Source organism: Terrapene carolina, unplaced genomic scaffold (assembly GCF_002925995.2).
Source record: "Terrapene carolina triunguis isolate 2854851 unplaced genomic scaffold, T_m_triunguis-2.0 Scaffold96, whole genome shotgun sequence".
Lineage (NCBI taxonomy): Eukaryota > Metazoa > Chordata > Testudines > Emydidae > Terrapene > Terrapene triunguis.
In genome coordinates this window covers 9,702,107-9,725,012 of record NW_020664447.1, presented here as the reverse complement: position 1 = coordinate 9,725,012, position 22,906 = coordinate 9,702,107, and the positions used below count along the sequence as shown (strand labels likewise).

General features: G+C 42.4%; 1 protein-coding gene across 1 annotated transcript in view; it reads left to right on the top strand.

The window, feature by feature from the left end:
• Positions 1–1,645: 1,645 nt before the first annotated feature.
• Positions 1,646–22,906, top strand: part of SPON1 (spondin 1) — a 329,711-nt gene continuing 308,450 nt past the window's right edge. The window contains exons 1-2 of the mRNA XM_026651452.2: positions 1,646–2,235; positions 12,212–12,318. Of these exons, the coding sequence (XP_026507237.1) occupies positions 2,013–2,235; positions 12,212–12,318 (330 nt within the window). The 5' untranslated portion in view covers positions 1,646–2,012. The remainder of the gene's footprint in view (positions 2,236–12,211; positions 12,319–22,906) is intronic.

Here is a 22,906-nt window from a genome sequence, read left to right as displayed (position 1 = left end):
AGAACAGTTTATCACCCTCCTCTTTATAACATACTTGACAACTGTTATGTCCCCTCCCAGTCTTCTCTTTTCCAGACTAATCCCACTTATTTCAATCTTTCCTTGAAGGTCATGATTTCTAGACTTTTAATCATTTTTGTTGCTCTCCTCTGGACTTTCTCCAATTTGTCTACATCTTTTGCCAAGTGTGGTGCCCAGAACTGGACACACTACTTTCCAGCTGAGGCTTTACTTTTCCAGGGTTCCTACTTCCAGCCTGAATCTGCTAGGCTAACATCCCAATGGGCTTACAGATGTAGCTGTCCCCTATTCTATGCAGACTAGTTATCTGGGATCAACCCCCAAAATGGAATCCCCTTTTTAATACTATTGTGAACTGAAATTGGATGAAGAGTTTCCCCACATTTTGAGGTAAACAAAGGATCCTGCAAGGAGAGTATGTATCTGCAAGGAGGAGAGAAGGAAGAGACAGCAATCAAGAAATGCTCTTTACAGGACACCCCTTTGTTGTTTCATTCACTGGGAACTATCTGAAATCTAGTGCCAACCACATCAACCTTGATATATTGGAAAGTCAATATTATGGATTCTTGGCCCCATTGGAAGTTGTCTTTAGACAAGACCATGCCTAACATATCATTTGCTGAGCCTGCTATAACCTTGCTCACCCAGTGCATGCCAAAGAAATTGGCCCAGGCGAGAGAGGGATGGCAGAGCCTTGTTTGTGCCTTATGCAACATATGGTGGCATGAGAAGGATTCAGACACATGACATGACTCTGGTGGGGTTTTTTTGCCTTTTTCTGAGGAGGGATACTCATGTAGTTGAGGCACTGGCCCATGACTCAGGAGAAGGAGTTCACTTCCCATCTCTGCCACAGACTTGTAGTGTGACCTTGGGTAAGTCACCATGTGTAAAATGTGCCTTTGTACACTGTACCTCTGTGTACTTCAGTTCTGCATGTGCAAAACCTTTATTCCGTCTGTATGCTATTCCTGGGCATAGACTGTGTCCCTTCCTATAGGTATGTGCAGTACTTGGCACAATGGGGCCAGATCTTGGCAGGACCCTCTTTGCCCTACCACACCACTACTATAAAGCTAATTCCATCCTGCTGTAAATCCTGAAACATCTGTGGGGGGGGGCGCTCTTGTGTGGATAGTCCATCTATTTAAGAGCCCTTCTATTCACCAAATGGAAATTGAAGTCAGAATTTGCGAGTGAGTGCATGTGTATAAAATATACAGTTGTGGAATGAGGATTTGGTGTAGAAATGAATCAACTGCTTCTGGCATATCCCTCTCCCCATATCGCTCACATACATGACCCTGATAAAGTTTGCACTTAAGAAACTGCAGCCCAGCCCCCCTTTGGTTTTCAAGTCTTCAGGGAGTGTGTGGCTATTGGGGCCATCTGCGCTGAACTCGATAAATGTTTGCAGTGTCTGGTGGTTTGAAGAAAGGTGGTGTTGGGGGGAATCAGGAAATTCTTTGAGCCTTTTTATCCCTTCAGTAACTATAGACTTTGGCAGGAATGTGGGTGATTAATTTCGAGTCTGTTAGCTCAGTCCATCCAGTTGAAGCTCCCCCCATCCACCCTTTGGATGTCTTGGAGACAGCAGCGTCCCCCGTGCTCTGCTATTTCACCAAACCCTGTGAATGCAGCTCTGCTAAGTAAACATTGCCGAGCTGCTAATCACAAGCTCTGAAACAAAACAGCACTTCACTTCGGGATCTGGGCAAGATCAGAGCTCGCTGCTCGCTCCCTCTCTCTCCCTCCCTCTCTCTCTCTCTCGGATCTCGCAGCTTTCAGCCTCTCTCTCTTTCTCCCCATGCTGGGGAGAACTCGCAGGGTAAAACTGACAGAGGCTGCGGTTTTGTCAGAGTCTTGCTGGCTTGCTTGTTTTCTCCAGAGACAAGGGGGGTATTTCCTAGCCATCCTTTCCAACCTGTTCATGTTGTGAGCCGCAGCAGCAGCAGCACCACCACAAAAAGTTGTTGGGAGCACCGAGGATGGGACTTCATTTACAGCCCTTCGCTTTGCACTTTCTGGCTTTGACTTTTCCCTTAGTGGCGCTGGGTTTCTCTGATGAAACCTTAGAGAGAGCCACGAAATCAGAAGGATATTGCAGCCGGATTCTGCGAGCCCAAGGCACCAGAAGAGAGGGATATAATGAATTTAGCCTGAGAGTAGAAGCCGATCCTGAATTTTACAAGCCTGGAAACAATTACAGGGGTAAGTCTTTGCAGTTCTGTAATTACACAATATAATAATAACAATAATTAATGATGGTGAGTAGAACAAGTGTCACTGAAACTAAAAGACGCGTGTGTGTGTGTAATCGAGACACTGTGGGGGTACTTCCGCACACCGCTTGCAGTGGGGATGCTTTCACAGCAAGTGAGTGTGAGTTGTATTTCAGAGTAACACTTCACCCCAAATATTTCATTCGGCACTAAGGGGGATTTCCTGCTTCTTTCGTGTGTTCTAGCAGCTTTATGAGTGGCAGCAAGAGTCTAGAGACCGCTTGTTCTATGGTGCAACACGGACTCTCCCTCTGTTACTCTGATTTCCCCCACCCCCAGCAATGGAGCACAGCAAAATGTACAAGATTTAGCACGCAGTGGAAAGGCTAATAAACTCGGTGCTAATTGTTCTTGCCCCCAAATATGAGCATTAATTTAATGAGTTAGCATAAGGGCAAACTGATGCAGGAGGCTGCTAACTTCCCAATTTCCCACTTGCGTTTATCTCCCCTCACCCCCACGCGTTTTTGCTGGGGATATGAACAGATGGTTCAAGCAGGAAAGAGAGTGAGAGAGATATGGTGCTAATGACCACTGTAGATAAGAGTGCTAGGGATGCATTCTGTGCTGAACACGGCACATATAATGCTGGAAATGAACTTCCTAAACTCATCTCAGCATTTCTGCATAATTAACAGGTGAAAGCAGTTTCAAGTCACTTTTTCTGCCTGATAATATTTATTTGGAAATAAACATCCTTAATAAACACTGTTGATGTCGTATTGAAAATACCACTTTGAAAAGAAACTGAACATGCAGTTAGACATCTGATCTCTTATTACAGACTAATAAGTAGTGTATCAGTGAAACCATCTTTTGGGGAGAGCAAATATTTTTTTCAGAGCTGCTTCCAAGTGGTGGTTCTTTGTCCTTCCCCGGTTAGTTAGATTCAGTATTAAGAGCAATGCTCTCCCACTGGATGAACACAGCAATCTGAGTTCAAGTTGAAGAAAAATCATGTGCACAGTCTCTTAGAATATAATCATTAGACTTAAATTCTTAGAGGGGAACATCCACAACAGTGATTAACCTGTTGTGAGCATCACAACAACATCACTTGTGATGAGCATATTACTTTGTGTGATCTTTCTTCAAATAGAGAAATTAAAGCATTGTAAGCAATTTGTAACATGGTTTGAAGAAACACACATTTCCCACTAACAGGTTAACAGACATGTGACATCTTAGCTTTGAGTTTGCAAGACTTTATATTGCATGTCAGCTTAGTATCTGTTCTAGTGGCACTACAGAGAAACCTCAGGTTCTTGGGCAGTGACTTACACATAAATATTCTTATAAAGTTTTGTAAATTGTTTCCAGTGAAAATGTCATTAGGTGTTTGATTAATCTGCTGAGAAGATTTTATTTTATTTTATTTTGAGATGGGGAAATAGATTTCTGAAACACATTTGGTGGATATATTAAGTCTTATTACACAGAGCTCAATTAACAATATAATCAGTTTAACGTTTTTACATTCCTTTTTCATTATTAGCTCTCAGGTTCTTGTCCCTAACAAGTTATACTGTGGCACTAAAGGTTCAGCTGAGCACACATGCTTATGACATTTAAGATTAAATTATTCAGATGACACCTAAACCTTAGCAAACGGTCTTTCAAGAATGCTTTACTAGAGTGTGGGTGGAAGATAGCTAAATGTTCCTGTAAGTATACTTATCAGCTCCAGCAAGAGTTAATGTAACTTGTTTCATGTACAATGTGGTGACATCATGCAAAGTTTTAACACAGGGCTACTGAGTTCATTTTCAAAGGAGACTCCACTGGGAAATTAGAAATATCCTTCTGTGTTATACAAAGTGAAGAAACTGTGTGTGATGAGAAAAGCTGGGACATTTAGCTGGTTTTGTAAATTACCAGAGAACAAGAAACAATGTTGTAGAAAACTCTGGGAACCTGAGCTGAGGCAGAGCCAAAATTAATCAAAGGCTGTTACCATGGGCCCAGGGCTGATTTAAGGTGACCTGGGGCACTAGGCATGCTCCCTAGGGGCTCCAGTAACCCTGATCCTTTCAGATCTGCGCCTCTGTTTTGGCTGGTGATGGAGGGGGCCACTCGCATGAGTCTGAAACTGTAGTAGTGGGAACCACTGCTGCTGTTCCAGTGCAGTAGGGAGCAGAGGACCCCAGATCACAGCTGTCATTCACCTTTCAGAAGGCTTAGGGCCTTCTTGTTCTCTAGCCTACTGGTGCTTCTTGTCTTTGGGTGGGATAGGATCCATTTGCCCAGAAGGAGGCACTAAAAGGGCTCTCTAGGTGGAGAAGTCTTGCTTGCTAGCCCTGTAGAGTGTTCTGAGTGGCAGTGATAGGGGACAATGGACCCTCTACCAGACAGCTGGCGTCCCCCTCACAGGGCTCTACTGCTCAGGGAGATGTTGGGATGGTGGTAGCTCATAGGTCTGGAACCAGAGGGGAGCACCTCATCATAGGGCCCTATGATCCAAGGGTGGCCTCAGGAATCATGCTAATCGTGATAGGAGCAGCTGAGGGCTGTGATCATGGGGTTACTCCCTCCTCCAAGGGCCACATAAAAAACCTGAGGTCAGCATCTGGATGGCTCTGCTTTCCAAAGAAGAGGCATCAGCAGCAGTAAATGTGTCCCTTCTCCACCAGCTGCCCAGAGGAGAGGCAGCAATGGTGGCTGGGGACTCTGTCTTCTCCTCCTCTCTTCCTTTCCCTGGCTGCTAAGAAAGCAGCCTTGTCCAAGGGCTCATTGGCTTTCCCCCAGCTGAAATTGTTTGGCTAAAGGGGTCAATATACTTATTTGGAGGCTCTAGTGCTCTAGCAATCAGATGGCAGGGCATTCCCTTTCCCTCTCCCAGTGGCACACAATCTTCTCCTCTGGCTCCCAGGATCACATGACAACATTGTTCACATTACGGCATGGGCCTGGAGTTTAGGCTGAAGTAGTCAATAGGCAGACTGCAGGCCAAATCCAGACCACCAGACACTTTTGAACAGACTGCAAAATCTTTTTATTTACTTATTATTATCATTATTGTCATTGTGGTGTGAAAAATGTTTCTCTGGAGTCTGCCCCTTGACTATATACCTTGACCAAGAAATGTGGACCTCGACAAAGAATAATTGACTACCCTTGGTTTAGGCCCATATGCATAGAACTATTGTGCCTGTTAGAAAATCCAGGCCATAATAGGCCTGCTGTTGCTCCCACTGAAGTCAAGGGCACAATTTCCATTGCTCTCAAAGACAGCATGATTGGGCCTCCTTGTAAGCAATCAAACAGGGACTCAAACTTTAAAAATTATTCTCTGTAATAAAGTCTCAGAAGCAGTAACTGACAGTAATCAGTCCCAGCCCGGATGCTTTATTAATCCTGGAGAGGCTTTAGCTCAGTTAGAAAACTGCATAATGTTATTTTACATGACAAGACAGAGTAGGTTCTATTCCCATAAATATATACTTAAAAAAAAAAAAGCCTAAAAAAAGTCTGCAAGATGGATGTTTCACATGACCATACGAAATGCAAATTGTTCCCTCCTGAAATTGTTATGCTATTGAAGAAAACAAGGAGGAGACTATTATAATCCATTTAAATGTTCCTTCCATTTGGATGCTGTTTCTGTTGCTAATGGAATCTTCATTTGCAGGTCTGCTCACCTTCTCTGAAGAATAAACAGTGTTCAAGGACCAGCTCAGATAAACATTGTGTGCTCCATTTGCATTGATTTTCCAAGTGCTTCCCTCTTGAGTAGTGTTGAAGCTCATTTTCTCTCTCTCTCTCTCTCTCTCTCTCTCTCTCCAACACACACACAAAGAAGCCCTTTTTTGGAATTTATTAAAAACTTGTTCTGCACCAATCTGGGTGCTTCTGACTTATCTACCTCAGGAGTTTAATAGGCATCATAATTAGGGTAGGAAGCACCTCTTACAACTAAAGTATCTTATTCTGTCTTCACTTGTGCAACATACAACAGAGGTTTTTGCTTAATTTAAATGAGAAAGTTACACAACGTGGCTTCTTTGCCTAAAGTCAAGTGCGTTTAGAATCCTACCATGCAATTCTGACTGCATCACATTTAGTAGGGGGTAGAGGAGTGTAGAGAGTGAGTGTATATCCTTATAAAAAGGGTTAGGATTTGGCCAAGAGGTATGGAAATGATCCTCTGGCATTTAATCTCCCCCAGGAAAGTAAAATATACAAAATCCTTTTGCTTAGGTTGAATATCACCCTTAGAGTTACATAGTCTTTACTTTGGTCTGTTATTTTCAATAAACAATTTGATCTACATGTAAATCAACAATCATCCCAAATGACCTGCAAAATAATATATATAGAACCTGTGTTATAATTTAGCTCAAGAAAGGGCCTTTATCTCTTGAGTCCCTGTCAAGTAATGACACCCCCCCCCCACCTCTTGTATGAAATGAGACTGAGCTCTGACATAGAATCGCAGTTATATAAAGAAACAAATATTGTAGGACCAATAATGATACAATGTGCATGCAAGTTACCCTAACAAGCCTTTTTATTTAACAATTCTTCAAATCAAATCTTGTAAAGCAGTGTTATCTTACCAGACTGGATAGGTCAGAGAACTGATAATAGGATAGAAATACTTTCACTCCTACATCTCTGTGTTCAATGTAGCCCAACTCAGTAGTGTCCAAAAAGCTACCAAGCAGTATTACCAACTTCAGGCATTCAAAAATCATGACTTAAGCCTCAATAGATCACGAGTAGCTTAAAAATCATGAAGATTTTAAACAGTAATAAATTTTGGACTCATTGTATTTACTTTCTCAAATAATCAGGTGCCTCCAGGAGCTGGGGCTTTAAAAAAAGCACCAAGTATTGTGATTTTTGGCAACACAGTGTCCTATCTGAAATTAATTTAGAGATCTTAGTTCATTTTTTCAGTGCCTTTGTGTCCTCCTCAGCGAGCCACCACAAATGGCACACATTGCCAATCTCAACAGACCAACCAAGGACGGAGAGGTCCATAGAGGCTGAACTACTTTCTCACTTCGATCTGGACCCCTGGGTTAGAATTTGGTGACATTGACAAGTAGGTGGAAGTTTGCACTGTATCTACAATACAGACACATAAATTCAGTCATCAGAGCTACCTGTTCAGCATCTTTCAGGAACACTAAGGGTGACATCCTGGCCTCATTCACGTCAATGGCAAAACACATCTTTAGGGACTGATACTGATGCAAAGCCTTTATATTGACTTTAGTAGACTTTGGATCTAACCCTGTGACAGGATGTATAAACCAGCAGTTTTCAACTGGGGGTTTGCGCCCCCCCCCCACCCTTGCAGGGGCCCGCGGAGCCCGCCGCTGAAACCCGGTGCTCCGAGTGGTGCTAAAGTGGGGAGCGGTGTGGGGCTGAAGCCCCAAGCTCCCCGCATCTGCAGCCAGGAGCGGTGTGGAGCTGAAACCCAGAGCTCCCTCCCACCCCTGCAGAAGTCAGGAGCGGTACAGGTTTGAAACCTTGAGCTCCGCTCCCCCTCCCCCCACTGAAGCCGTGGGCGGGGGCTGAAACCCTGACACAGGCAGAAACCTTGAGCCCATGGGCAGTGTTGAGGGGGCACAAGGGTGTTGCCCCCCAAACTGCAGTGCCTTAACCAAAGTGGGGCAGTCCTGGGGGCAGCTCCCCCACCTCCTCTTCCCCAACCCCTCTTAGACCCTGCCCTCTGGCCAGGTCCTAGGCAGGAAGCTGGAGCCAGGCAGTGTAGGGCAGTTGCTCTTCTGGCCGGTGGTGCCATGGAGTGGGCGGTCATGGCATTCCCCCATCTGCTGCTGGTGCCTGAGGTTGTGGCTGCTCCTCAGCTCCCAGCCCCCTTTGACTGATCACGTAGACAGTCAGACCTGCCCAGGCAGCTCTAGGCCCAGCTTAGCCCTTAGGGAGTAGTCACCGGCGCACAGCCCCAGACAGGCGGGTGGCCTGCTGAGGTGAGTCAGGGGGTGGAGGTGGTGCTGCCACCCTGGACCCTGCTGTACAGAGCTGGCCAAAGCCCCGCCGGACCTTGCCTCCCCCCCCAATAAAAGTCAAACTATGCCTATGCCCCAGGGGTCCCATCCCTGTCCCGGAGCCCCGAGTCCTCACCTCCCCACACTGGACCCTGGCGTTTTTCTAGCATGTTGAGGGGTCTTCAGAAAGAAAAAGCTTGAGAACTCCTGGTATAAACCCAACACCAATGATGAAGGGGTTAAACAGCTGCCATTGGCAATGCTGGCCCCATCCCTTGGGCCCTGTCAATCATATCCAGAGTAGAATAAGGACTTAAAAGCAGAAATTTTCCAGCAGTTGCTGAGCAGTTCTGGGAGAGAGCAGATGGTGGCTCTACAGCTCCCAAGGGAAATTCCTGGGACGCCTTCAGGAGAACTGCCCTCACAAAGGCCATTTACAAGCACCCTCCCCCCACCCATGCTTACAAGGAGCCAATAACACTGGTATACCAGCCAGGTAAGTCCCAAGGCAAGCTGATTAGATGGTTGATACCATTATCCTCTGCCCCTTTTTGGGTTATGGAATCTGAGGATATACAAAAAGGGCCAAGAGCCCCATCCCATCCAAACACAAGTGGACTATGTAACTCAGTTTGTATCACAGGATCCATTGTGTAAGCAAATGGGGGCACCTGAAGGATTGTTCAGTGTCCATACAGTAGGAGGCTGCTGATGGGAGGCTCCCATCAGCAGCCCGAAAACTGTGACAAGTCCTAATTTCACAGAGGGGGAAAAAATAAAAAAGAAATGCTAATTGATTCTTCTTATTTATATAGAATCTAAAATGTAATAGATGCTTTATTGTTGCTCTGGATATTAACTATATTATGCTTGTTTATGCAATAAATGCTACTGTAAAATGTATAGGTACTGATTCAGGAAAACATCCCTATTCAGGACAACACTTCAGTACGTATTTAAGTGTTGTCTTGAATGGGGATAGATTTGATACCTTGTTTGAATCGGGGCCATAGTCATTATGTGCATACTAGTATATTTCTCTTATTCCTTGGGAGGCAAAACGGTTTCCACAACAACCGTCACTGTTCCTTCCTTTTTGGTGCCTGAAAAATCTGAGACAGAAATAGCAAATGGGCTTTATTAGGAGGATTAATGTAACTAAAAAGTATCACCAATCAGAAACAAAGAATCACCAAACAGCTTGGTCTTGATTCCATCTTCTCTGTTTTATGCTAAAAGTCACGACATTTTCAGGAATAGCTAACTTGTTGATCAATATTCGGCTCTTCTCTGGAAAAAAAAAAAAATAAACTCCTAGATCACAGTGAACCAAATGCTGCACATATATTCACAAAGGTATTTTCAAATTAATTCCTCTGTTTCAGTGATTCTCAATCTTTCCAGACTACTGTACCCCTTTCAGGTGTCTGATTTGTCTTGCGTACTTCAAGATTCACCACACTTAAAAACTACTAGCTTACAAAGTCAGACATAAAAATACAAAATTGTCACAACACACTTACTGAAAAACTGCTTAATTTCTCATTTTTACCATATAACTATAAAATAAATTGTGACACCCCCCCCAGGTTGAGAAACACTGATACAGTATACAGAGCACTATAAACAAATCATTGTCTGAATGAAATTTAGTTTGTACTGACTTTGCTAGTGCTTTCCATGTAGCCTGTTGTAAAACTAGGCAAATATCTGAATGAGTTGATGTACCCCCTACCTCCAGGTTGAGAACCACTGCTCTAATTGACTAGCTCTTTCCAGAAATCAGACTAGCTCATTTAACTTAATTTTTTGGGTTTTTTTCTTCCTCTCTCTGATCCGTCTTTCTTCATGCCTGACCAGAAGGAGATAGGTAGAAATCCTCCCAAAAACCTACCCTTTTCTTTTTTCTGACCTAACTATCCTAGATAGTGCTGGAAATCGTCTGATAAATTCTGTCCTTGTGATATTTCTAGACCAGTGGTTCTCAGCTAGGGCCGGCTCCAGGCACCAGCCTGGCAAGCAGGTGCTTGGGGCGGACGCTCCAGAGAGGGGCGGCAGGTCCAGCAATTCGGCGGACGGTCCCTCACTCCCGCTCGGAGCGAAGGACCTCCCGCCGAATTGCCGCTGCAGATTGCGATCGCGGCTTTTTTTTGTTTGTTTTTTTTTTGGCTGCTTGGGGCGGCCAAAACCCTGGAGCCGGCCCTGTTCTCAGCCCATCGCCACTTATGGCCTAGTCAACACACTGCTGCAGCCCATGTGACATCCTCAGGGCCATATAGGTAGTATATATTATGTAGATATAGCCCACAAAATATATAGAGAGTTGCATATGTGGCCCACAATGGTAAATAGGTTGAAAACCACTGTTCTAGACTAATTTCCAGATCAAGGAGAGCTACCTATGTTCCAGATAAGCAGCTACACTTTTGGACATTGAACAAATTCTAATATACAAACCCTTTAAATTTTACCTATCACTCTCAGGCGTTCATTTCAACCACCAATGGCCTATCTGCATCAAAGAGATTCTACCATGGATTTTCTACTGTGTAGTGGCATGGATGGTGGGAATTGTTCACAAGGAATCAGGGGTTTGCCTCAGTCTTTATGGTGCCAACCAGAGTTTAAGGGTGTGAAAGTAGATTATGAAATGACAGGATCTGCTTCATAGTTGAAGTTGAAGCTACTCTCACAGTGTAAGCCCAATTTTCAAACACCGATTTTTTCCCCCAAAAGAAATCAATTTCCCTGAAATTTCACATGGCCATGTCTCATCCCAGGGTAGAATTTTTCTGGGAAGTTTGGAGAAAGTCAGAAAGGAATTTTAGAGTTATTGAGCCACAAATCTGTTCCTTTTGCACTGGTCTGGAAACATAAAAGACATGGAGAGACAGATGTTGGTCACTTTGCATAAGGCACTGCTGGAAGTTTGTCAGATACAAGGGTGAAGAGGACAGCATAAGAACTTAGGTAGAATGGGAGAGAATACAATAGAAAGATGGACTAACCGGCGAGGTGGGGAATCTCCCAATGTAGGGGAAGTCTCCAGGGATTGTGAAATCAGAGAAGCCAGCTCTGAAGCGCACAATCATCTCCACAGACACTTGAAGTGTGGGGCATTCCTGGGCAGGCTAGGGCATTGGTAAGGGTCCTTTTGAGATTTTTTTTTTTTTTTTTTTTTACTAAAGTCCACTGTGCTCTGTTAGTCCATAGCTAGCAGAACTGTCTCCTGGGGTAAATTCTAGTGGTAAATTATGCTTGTGGTGTGTTCAGCCCCAGGATGAGGGCAATGGAAAGTAGTTAACCTTGACTGGTGGATAAGGCATTTGTAGCTCAGTTGCAGGGCCGGCTCCAAGCACCAGCGAAGGAAGCAGGTGCTTGGGGTGGCCAATGGAAAGGGGCAGCAATTTGGCGGCGGGTCCCTCAGTCCCTCTTGGAGGGAAGGACCGGCTGCCGCCGATCGCGGCTTTATCTTTTTTTTTTCTTTGCCGCTTGGGGCGTCAAAAAAGCTGGAACCGGCCCTGCTCAGTTGGACTCAGAGATTTGGCTAAATTTTTTCTTATTTTACATTTAAAATTAAGGAAACATGGTATACGTCAGGGGCCACATCCCTGCTCAGCAAAGAGCCTGAGTTGGGGGGACAGGCCTCAGTAGTTACGTCTCTGCAGCAAAATTCCCTCAAGAGTTTAGCATATTGACAGTCTATTTTTAAGAAAATCCATGGGTTGTAAATAACAGCAATGTTTCATATTCAGACTGAGACGCATTGGCAGAATTGCATATGGAAACTTGGACTGAACCTTCCTGCACTTTGCCTGGCTGTACTCTATTAATCTTTAGCTTTCATTAGCACCAAATGAACACAAATATTTAGGCCAAGCTGTAGAATAAACTGATACATAGGTTCTTGATTTCACAATCAACTATTTTTTTCCTTTTTTGCTTCAGTAACCCTTTCTGCTGCCACTCCGGCCTACTTCCGTGGATTCACACTGATTGCTCTGAAGGAGGGCAAAGAGGGAGACAAAGAAGAAGATCATGCAGGAACCTTTCAGGTGAGTGACACTTCCTTCCCGACCTATGGCTTCAGTGCTCCACCCCACTGTGTGGTTGGTTCAAACAGGAGCCATTATTAACATTAAAGAATGCAAGATGTATAAGCATGAACATTTCTGCGGTCCTTGGCATGATGCAAGGGCAGCATAATTTACTTTGCATTCTGCTCATGCTCTTCAGGAGATCTGCAAGGCACTTAAACCTTGACTTCAATGGAACTTCATCACATGCTTAAAGTTAAGCTTGTGCTTAAGTGCTTTGCTGAATCAGGGCATAATAGATCAGAGTTTGGGCTGGACGTCCTGCTATTCAAATACGGTGGTGGTTTAATCCATACATTTCACCTTTTATATTTCTTTTCTTACATGTTTTTGTCCTACAGTATCTCTCTTTCAAATACAGCTAATGTTTCCTGGTAGTTTCTTTGGTTGTAACCATCTTACTATCTACATGTTCGAGTGTGATAAAGATATGTTGAATAGTAACTTGCTCTGTGAATAGTCCCAATTAAGTCAATGGGGGAAAGTGCTATTTAACATGATTAAAAATATCACAATCTGGCCCTTTGAGTGATATCAGAGAATAGTTAGGGTTCTTTTGAAACTTGGCATCCTTTCAGTTATTTCAAAACTACATTACATGACAGATAATTCTGCACAAAAGTAAGAATAAGTATTACATTTTTAAATTAGACAGAAATCCTGCAAGTCTTGTCCAAGATTCCTTGTTGAGCTGTTTGTACTGAATTTTCAGCATAGAAATATTATTATGGATGATATTGTGCACAGTTAATAGAATGGATGACAAGGATAGCTAGGTATAATAATAATAAATTAATAAAAGATTTATCCTGGCAACTAACATTCAAGAACAAACACATATTTTAAAGAGAGAAATGCAAAAGACTTTATTTTTGGTAAGTAACAAGGAAAGAGATGTCAGCGTCAGACTACTGTTCCCTCTTACAATTTATTTTGGTGCTGTCATACAGTAAATGTCACCAGCATATTCAATATATTGAATATTTGTCCTATTTCCTCATATCTGGAATATTTGGCAGTGGATTTCAGACTTCTGTTTGTGCAGTTCACAAGAAAAACCTAAAAATACATTATGTTGATTTGATCCTAAAATTTGGCCCCCAGAGTTAAGCCTCTTCCTAGGCACGCTGCTGACGTGGAATAGATTTCAATTATGAAGACATCTAATGGAAAGGGATATTTGGCTCAGTTTGGACAGTAGAAGGGGATTCAAATAAAGCATAATCCACTAGTTAGGAAGTACAAATTACAGTGGTTCATTTAATAATTACCATTTTTTTAAAAAAAGGTTCCTTTCCTTTTTCTACAATTAGTTGTATTCCCACTTCTAATATCGCATTGAAGCTATAATCTAATTAATTTCTCCATCACTGGCCAGTGTGGGAAGTTATGCCTGAGCATAGACTTCAATGCAAAGTGCATTTCTGCAGCATAATAGAGTCAGAAACTCACTCAGTTTTGCGGAAATGGAGAACAGTTTTGAAGCCAGTAAAGAGTGGGTAGCAAATAGAAATTTCTAAATAGCTGAAAAACATCTAATGGATCTCAGTGCAGGGATGATTATTAAGATGTTTAATTAGTTTTATTATACTGCTGGCAAGCTGAAATCAGCGTTTTAATTGGCAGATAAATATTTCAAAAGTGGTGCATACTAAATTCTTATTTCTGTGGCACAAACAGTACTCATTGTCTTCTTCCCCCTGCGTAGATACTCTTAACTGCTGTTCCTCAGGTTAGCAGCTGACTATGATATCTGCATTCATAAAAGATTTAAGTGTAGATTTGACTGACATATATTCCTGTGGCATGGCTAGATACTACCAATCAGAGAGAGAGACTTTTTAAACACTGCATCAGGTTTGCCCTATGGTGTAAAGTCACCAGAGGTGAGCAAAAGTTTTGCAAAGGAAATAAAAACTATGCGCAAGACAGTTTGTGTGAAGGATAGATACAACAAATGTTTTCTGTTTTAAAATGGGAGAAAATGGGATATTTCTCAAAAAAAAAAAAAAAAAAAGAGGGAAAAAAATCAAACAAAAGAAAAAAAACATTATACAAAAAAAAAAAAAAAAAAGTGGGAACAAAATCAGACAAAAGGATTTGATCCTGCTTCTGGACCGTGAGTGTGGCCCCCAGCATCCACGAAGAGTCCCACTTACTTCGTGGAGCCCATGCTAGTAATTCCAGTACAGGATCATAACCAAATTTATGAAACATGATGCATTTGTATACATTGTGCAAAATGTAATGAAGTCGTGAAACAAGATATTCAGTCACGTAAATATGAGTCTGTAGTATATCCATAATGGGATGAATCTTATACTTTTTTCCCCTCACAAATATGTACACCTCATTGTTAATATTGTGAAAGTCATTGCCATACTGTACCTGAAGGACTGCATTGAAGTGCATATTGTACATGAGGGGAAATTGTATCTACATTGTATAATCGGGTGAAGATTCCACTGCAGCCATGGATTATTGTATGAAAATACATATCCATGGAGAGTTAAGAATTAAATGAGGCCTGCTTCACCACTGCAATGTTGCATGGTTTCAGTGGAGTTATGCTGGCATGAAACTGGACTAACAAGATGGTGAATAATCTCAATGAATGATGCAAAACTGAGGGGAGAACTAGACAGGGAATATTTTATTGCACTCATAAAATAAACAAAGAATGAAAGAAAAAACAACAACAATGCTAGCTAAAATAAATGAATCTTTTAAAAATAAAAGATAATATATTAATCCTCGAAAAATTGAGTTGCCATAATTTTTATTTTTAAGACCCTTTTGAAAAAACATTAAAATGGCAGCAAAAGCTTATCCTTTGTAAGCTGCTTAAAATAAACAAATCTGCATAAGGATTCTGTGTTATTTATCTGCAATGCCCATTGTCAGCAGGGCGGTGGAGAGCAGATCCTGAAAAATGTCACAGAGCACACAAGTTAAACTAGGATGTCAATAATATTCCATTTGGGATACAAACTAGAGTGCTGTGTAACTTTATAAAAAGTCAGGCATTCCAATTAATTTTCTTTTCAGTGAGTGAATAAGTCAGAATTATTATGATTATTAATAAATCTTTCACTAGAGAATAAAGGCACCACCACTGTTTTCAGTGGTTGCAATCATGCTCCAATCTGGTTGATGTTCCAGCACTTTGAAAATCACAAGCATTTCCTCTGCTGCAGTAAATGGCTACCTTGGGTCAAGTCTGCAGGGGTCCCCTTTTGAAATCCTCTTCTGGCTCATTTACTTTTGTAGGCTAAGTAACTCAGCAGATATGGTCAAACTTCATTAATCATTAATCAACAGGGTCCTGATCTCATAAATGGCACAGCTGTTACTTGGACAATGCAGGAGGTGGATGGGTATTTTCTCCACTTTTCTTGGTTATCTTTATGTTAATCAGGGGTGGCCCTAGACCATGGGGCCCCACACAAGAAGCATCTTTATTTCTTAAACTTTTTAATAGCTTATTTTTATTGCATTTGTAGCCCATTTCACAACATTGATGCACAGTTTGCATGCATGATTTATCCCTGTCATACAAGATGATAGATTTGCATGCTAGGATATGTAAATCTGTTTTTATTCATGCCATATATAAGCAAATAAAAAATATTGTTTCCTCTAAGCTTATAGAAACTTTTAAGAATAACTGAAATGTACTAACATGAAGAAGTTGAACTGTGCACCAACATTGAATGGACCAGTATTAAATAGTGGTATAGTAGGTGACAGCTTTAGAATGCTAACCCTAGTCCTTTAGTGCAAAAGCTCTTTATTTCTCGCCTTTGCCCAAGCAAACTGAAGGACAGTGCTAGAGAGGTCCGGCCAATGGCATTTTCAAGTGATAAAATAGCAAGTGATGGCAGTTTCTCATTGGCCATCATCAATTGAAGATATGTTTTAATGAGCCTGAGTTTCGAAAAGCTGTGTTCACCACTCGCGACTTGGCAAAGGAAGTAACAGTATTTCTTTTATATTGTTGCATAGATAGGGGTTCGATAGATACCCCTTTCGTCTCATTAAATATGTCCTTTATTAGTCATTGCTTGAACTTTTCAAGTCTTAAAACACTAGTACACTTTCACAATTACACAATAAAACAAGGTTCACAATATCGCAGCTGGGCTTTCACTTCACTTCACTTCACTTCACTCTTATATCTCACTGATTGACTGGCAATGCCCTGCCCCTTATATACCTGCGAGGGCATGGCTGACAACATTCTAGGAGGTTCAAGGAAAATGTAGTTCTCAGAAAGTCTGGAAGGTTCTGTGAGATTCTACAAAGGTCCAGAACATTCTAGGAGGTTAGTGAAAAATTAATCCACATATGGAATACCTGAAACATTTTATTTCAAACATTCTATTTTCCCTTTTGTCGCTAACAACGGAAACAGCACCCTGAGCCTGGCAAGCACCAACTCCAGCATCCTAGGCAGTCGCCTGACCCTAATCCTGCTCTGATGTTAATCACATGAATAAAGATCAATTGCTGAAAGTGATCCAAGTTTATAGTTTAGGCCACACTACTCTAAATCTACTTTATAATAAGTGAGCAAAATGAGGCACTTTAAACAAGAATCTCAGGGCTGGCCTTACCATGAGGTGAACTGAGGCGGCCGCCTCAGGTGCCAGACTGAGGGGGGGGCGCCACTAGGACACAGAGTGTAGAAAATTGTGTCTGCTGATGGTGCATATGTATTCTCTCTGATCTAGAAGCACAGAGATGGGGGAGTGCTGCGCTGGAGGAAGGAAGGCACAAGAGACATAACAGGAAGGCAGGAGAAAAGGTGAGAGGGAATAACAAAGCAGCAGGAGCTGCAAGGAGAGAGAGGAGGAGGAGCCGCTTATGTAGCTCTCTAGCACCCCCAGGAGCCTGGACTGATTAACACCAGCTTCTCAGGGAGCTTCCTGTTTCCTACTGCTTCCCTGAACCCACTTGAGGAGAACAGGCAGTCAACTGAAGTAGTAGGAGCCAGTTAGGCCCTTAAGACGCTGATATCTTCCCTCACTCAGGCCCTGCTACCAGCCTGCTTATTTGTCCCCTTCAACTGAGTGTTGAGAGCCACTATAGCTGGCACAGAACAGCAGTCATGAGTGAAAGAAGAAAACGCCCCTCTGGGGCAGCATTCAGAAAAAGAAAGAAAGCAAAGGAAGCTTTTCTATCTAAGCAGGAAGGAGCTCTTCTGAGATACATAGACACAAATGTTCACTGTGAGCCTTCCGGTCCCAGTGAGGATGTGAGTGGTGAGGAGATGCCTGATCTTCCAGTTAGTCAGAGAGCAGGTGACCTGGCAGCTACTGCAACATCCATATCTCCATCGCAAATGGATGTAACCATGCACATTCCTGAAGAAAAGTGTAGATCAGAGAAGAGTGTGGTGGAGGCGCAAGAAATAGCTGCTGCTGAGTTTAATTCCTTAAGTCTAGATGATCCAGGACTGTGGTCCCACTTGAGCAGTAGCCTGAGGGACTTCCTTGTACTGCATGGGCCACAGCAAGTGAAAAACTTCATGCTCCCCAAAGACAATGAAAATAGAAGTTTGAATCCAACACCTTACTGGCGTGAAATCCCTTATGGCGACAAAGTGGAGAGGCCATGGCTTATGTACTCAAAAACCCAGAATGCTGCGTACTGTTTTTGTTGCAAACTCTTCCAGTCTAATATTCCAGCCACATTGGGTTCTACAGGAACAAAGGACTGGAAAAATCTGGCTAGAAATCTGGCATGCCATGAGAAGGCATCAAATCACCAGAGAGCATTCCATAGGTGGAAAGAGCTTGAGATGAGACTAAGGTTAAAGGCCACCATAGATGATCAGCATCAAGAGAAGACTGCATCAGAGTCTCTTTACTGGCAAAATGTTCTGAAAAGGCTCATTGCCATTGTGAGAATGCTTGCTACCCAAAACCTAGCACTGTGTGGCACTTCAGATCAGCTGTATGTGCCAAACAATGGAAATTTCCTTAAAATTGTGGATGGCTGCATTTGAGGATGTACTCCAGGAGCATCTAAGAAGAGTCACCACCCAAGAAATGTACACACACCACTACATTGGAAAAACAATTCAAAATGAGATTATACAGTTACTGGCCACAAAAGTCAAACAGAAGGTTGTGGCAGATCTGAAGTCAGCAAGATATTACTCTGTTATTCTGGACTGCACACCTGACATCAGCCATATGGAACAAATGACTTTAATGGTGCGTTTTGTAACAACAACAGAACCTAGTGAAAATGTCCCTGCAATGGTGACTGTCAGAGAGCATTTTCTAGAATTTATTGACATTGATGATACTACAGGAGCTGATATGACAAATGTGCTTCTTAAAAAACTGGAAGATATGGGAATTGCGATAGCTGACATGACAGGTCAGGGCTATGATAATGGTGCCAACATGAGAGGAAAGAACAGAGGAGTGCAGACACAGATCTGAGAGTTAAACCCTCGAGCTTTTTTTGTCCCATGTAGTTCTCATTCATTGAATTTGGTGGTCAGTGATGCAGCATTAGCTTCTAGTGAGGCTGCTGAATTTTTTAATGTAATTCAAAGCATCTATGTATTTTTCTCTGCATCAACTCATTGATGGCAAATTTTGAAGCAGCATCTGGGAACATCCTCTCTGACACTGAAACCACTGAGTGCCACACGATGGGAAAGTCGAATGGAGACGATAAAGCCTATCAAACACCAAATTGGGAAGATAGATGATGCCATAGTTGCCATTATGGAGGATAATGCTATGACAGGAACTGTTTGTGGGAGAACAGTGGCAGAGGGAAATGGAATCACCAGAAACATACATAACTTCAAATTTCTGTGTGGCTTAGTGTTGTGGCATGACATACTGTTTGCAATAAATGTTGTAAGTAAGAGACTACAAGGTGTTGACCTTGATATATCTGGAGCAAAGTCATACCTACAGTCTTACCGGTCAGATAAGGGATTTCAAAAACGTTCTGAAGAGTTCACAGAAGTTGGCAGAGGAACTTCACCCTGAAGCTATTTTCCCACCCATTCAAGAATACAAGAGTCACCAAAGAAGAAGACATTTTGATTACGAGACACGAGATAATCCCATAAGAGACCCCAAACAAGAATTCAAAGTTGAATTCTTTAACCAGGTGCTTGATTGTGAATACAGTGAGTTGAAGAACGTTTCATGCAGCTCAAGGAACACAGCAGTATATTTGGGATGTTGTATGATATTCCAAAACTCCTCACTATACCTGAAGAAGACCTACACCAGCAATGCAGGGACAGTGTTGACACATGATGACATGCGCGATATTGATGCGAGCGATTTAGGTAATGAACTGAAAGCCCTTTCAAGATACATTTCAGCAGGATCAACTCCAAAGGCTGTTCTGGAATATATGTACACAAATAAGATGACCACCCTCTTTCCAAATGCTTTTGTTGCTCTGCACATACTTGTAACACTTCCTGTAACAGTTGCTAGTGGAGAACGCAGCTTCTCCAAGCTGAAGTTAATAAAAACACATCTACGCTCCACAATGACACAGGAGAGGCTGGTCGGCCTTGCAACCATCTCAATAGAGCATGAGCTGGCCCAGTCTGTGGACCTTCAGGAAGCAGTTCAAATCTTTGCAACCAAGAAGGCACAGAAAGCACCACTTTGATTATTCAAACAGATAAAAATGTCAGTGTTTACTTTGCAGACAAGAAAAGTTACATTTGCTGTTCAGGCGTTTGAAAGTTAAGTGTTAGAATTTTTGAACAAGGCATTTTAAGTTGTTAGTTCTCCTTTATTGGGGTAGGTACAGGGCCGGCTCCAAGGTTTTTGCCGCCCCAAGTGGCGCGGAAAAAAAAAAAGCCGCGATCGCAATCGCGATCGGCGGCAGCTCCACCGCGCCACTTTCTTCTTCGGCGGCAGGTCCTTCCCTCCGAGAGGGACAGGGACGCTTCGCCAAATTGCTGCCGAAGAGCCCGACGTGCTGCCCCTTCCCCTTGGCTGCCCTAAGCACCTGCTTGCTCAGCTGGTGCCTGGAGCCGGCCCTGGGTAGGTAGCAGAGCAGTACCATGAGAGGAGTAGAAGAGGAAGAAGGCAGAATTGAGACCTTTCAAAGTTTTGGCCCAAGCGAGGGGACATGGGGGCGTCATTTGAGCTCCCGGCCTCAGGTGCCAAAATGTTGTGGGCCGGCCCTGTGTATCCAACCCCTTTTGGTAAACTGCTTCTAAATGCAACCACCACAGTACTATTCCAGGAGTGGTCCTCCCGCTACAACTGTATGGGTTTGATTGTCTTCTCCTTTGCACTAGTGTAAATTGGGAGGAACTCAGCGGAAGTCAAAGGAGTGTAAAGCCAGTGTGAGAACAGAATCAGGCTCTACATTTCAGTGAATTAAATGTGTCCTTAAAAGTGCTCCATGTATAAAAGTTAAATTTATAACATATGAGATGGTTTTGAAAATGTGCAGTTATCTTTTGCTGTGAGCCTCTCATATCTCACAAGCTAAGTAGGGTTGGACTACGTCAGTATTCGTATAGATAACCAGAGAGGTAAACACTGGGTATTGTAGGAGGGGGCATTGGTGATTTAGTAGGTAGACTTTTCCCTCTGAGTTTGTATTGAACCAATGCTCCAGAATGGTGCTGAGGGTTTAAGTTCTGCTGATGCTCCTGTCATTTGACAGAGCATGAAAATGAAGTGCTGACCATTTGTGGTCATTAAAGTTCCCATGGCACTGTTCCAAACTGGAAAACTACATCACATTGTACAGGACCTTACAGAAATGGTTATTTTTCACTAGCAGAGCTACAGTGCTGTGTTGGGTTGTTTGTGTGGTCAAATAGTTGACACATTTAATTTCAGAGGTAGTGAGTCTCATAATGTGTCTGTATATGGCTCATGATTTATGGAGTCTTGGAGTTAGGAATTCCTCTGTGTGTGTTTAAAGAACCAAAATGTAGCACACAAAAGTGGTGGGTAGTTGATTGTGTGAATGAGGTGAATTCCTGTTATAAAGAAAGTACTATAATGAAGCTCTGTCATGTCATCACGTAGTTATATGGAGATGTTGTTATTCTGTAACCCAATATGAGGACACAAAGAAAAAATATCTTGCCCAGAGGTATGTGAAATTATGGGATTCACTTCATAGGGGTTTGTATTCCATACATTTCTCTTTCTAGAACCTCAGACTGAAACTCAGTCAGTCATCTGGTTTCACGTAAGCATATGAAACAATGCATTATCACTTGGTTTTGATGCAAAATGTTAAATCTTGCCAGATTCTCGCAAAAGGTTTGCAAACTGTAGTGAATCTTTCAATAAGCATGGACTTAATTTCCAGTTTATTATAAAGCCAGATAAGTTTCATGAGGTTGTGGGTTTTTTAATGACAGCCTCACCCCACACTAGTGAATTAAACTAAGATACATGTGCAGCTTGACCCAATCAAAGGTAAATTCAGAAGCAGTAGAGAAATCAGTCTGAAGTGACTATTCAGTCATTAAATCCATGATCCAAGACACTAATTAAGGAAGTCTGTTAAAGATAAAAGGGATGGAAAATGTCAGGTATATATTTTGAGGGGTTTGGAAGGTGGGGAAACCTCTAAGTAAGCCCATAAGCTATAAGACTGCATTTTTAATCTTCAAAGACTTTCTCAGTGTCCAATGGTATGCCACATCTGGATGTTTTTGCTGAATTGCTGTCCCTCCTTACACTGCATTTTATACTATTAGAAGTGTCATTCTAGGAAGAAGAAAGCAGCTTGATGACAATACCATGGTTCTGTGTTAATCTTTGATTAGCGGTGGAATTGGCTGCCCTTTATGAAGACTGGGTTATGTTTAGTGTTGAGGATGTGCCAAACCTAGTCCAACCTAGCTGGAAAAAAGCCCCTGACTTCTGTTTTACACTATTCAGTGGTTAAAAATTAAAACCTATTCCCTGATAGAGCAGGTTGGAATATGATGAACAGTTTTCATAAGTTTTACATAATGTTTGGAAAAATGTTGACCTGCTCTTCTCACCAGCAAGCATTGGTTGACGTAGGCTCAATAGGAAATTGACTCTTGCTTGGGACAGATAGTGGGGAACCAGAGGAGGTAAGATAGTAATAACTGAATGAGAAGGAAGGAGAGGAGGGACTGATGGGAAAGGGAGGTGTTGCTGAATGGAAGTCCATTTGGGGCATTTAGGTGAGGTATGGGGTTGGAGCATTACAAACTCCAGTGATCCTCAGCAGTGAAGCAGTTCCATGGGAGCTTTTATCTGTCAATGAAAATTAAGCAACCTTGAAACTTCTCTAACATGTGCTGGGAGCAATTTGGCTTGGCTTGGCTTGTGGGTGGAGTATAAAGGTGGCATAAAATCACCTATGTCTTCCATTCCCTGCATGAGCTGAGTGATATTCTGGTATGCCAAGGAACTAGCTCAATATCTATCATATGTTCTTTTTTCTTATATTCATTAATGAAATAGGAAGATTGCACAGCTAAAATAAGAAAATGTTAGAAAACATGAGTCTGAAGGACACTATGTCAATATTTAACTTG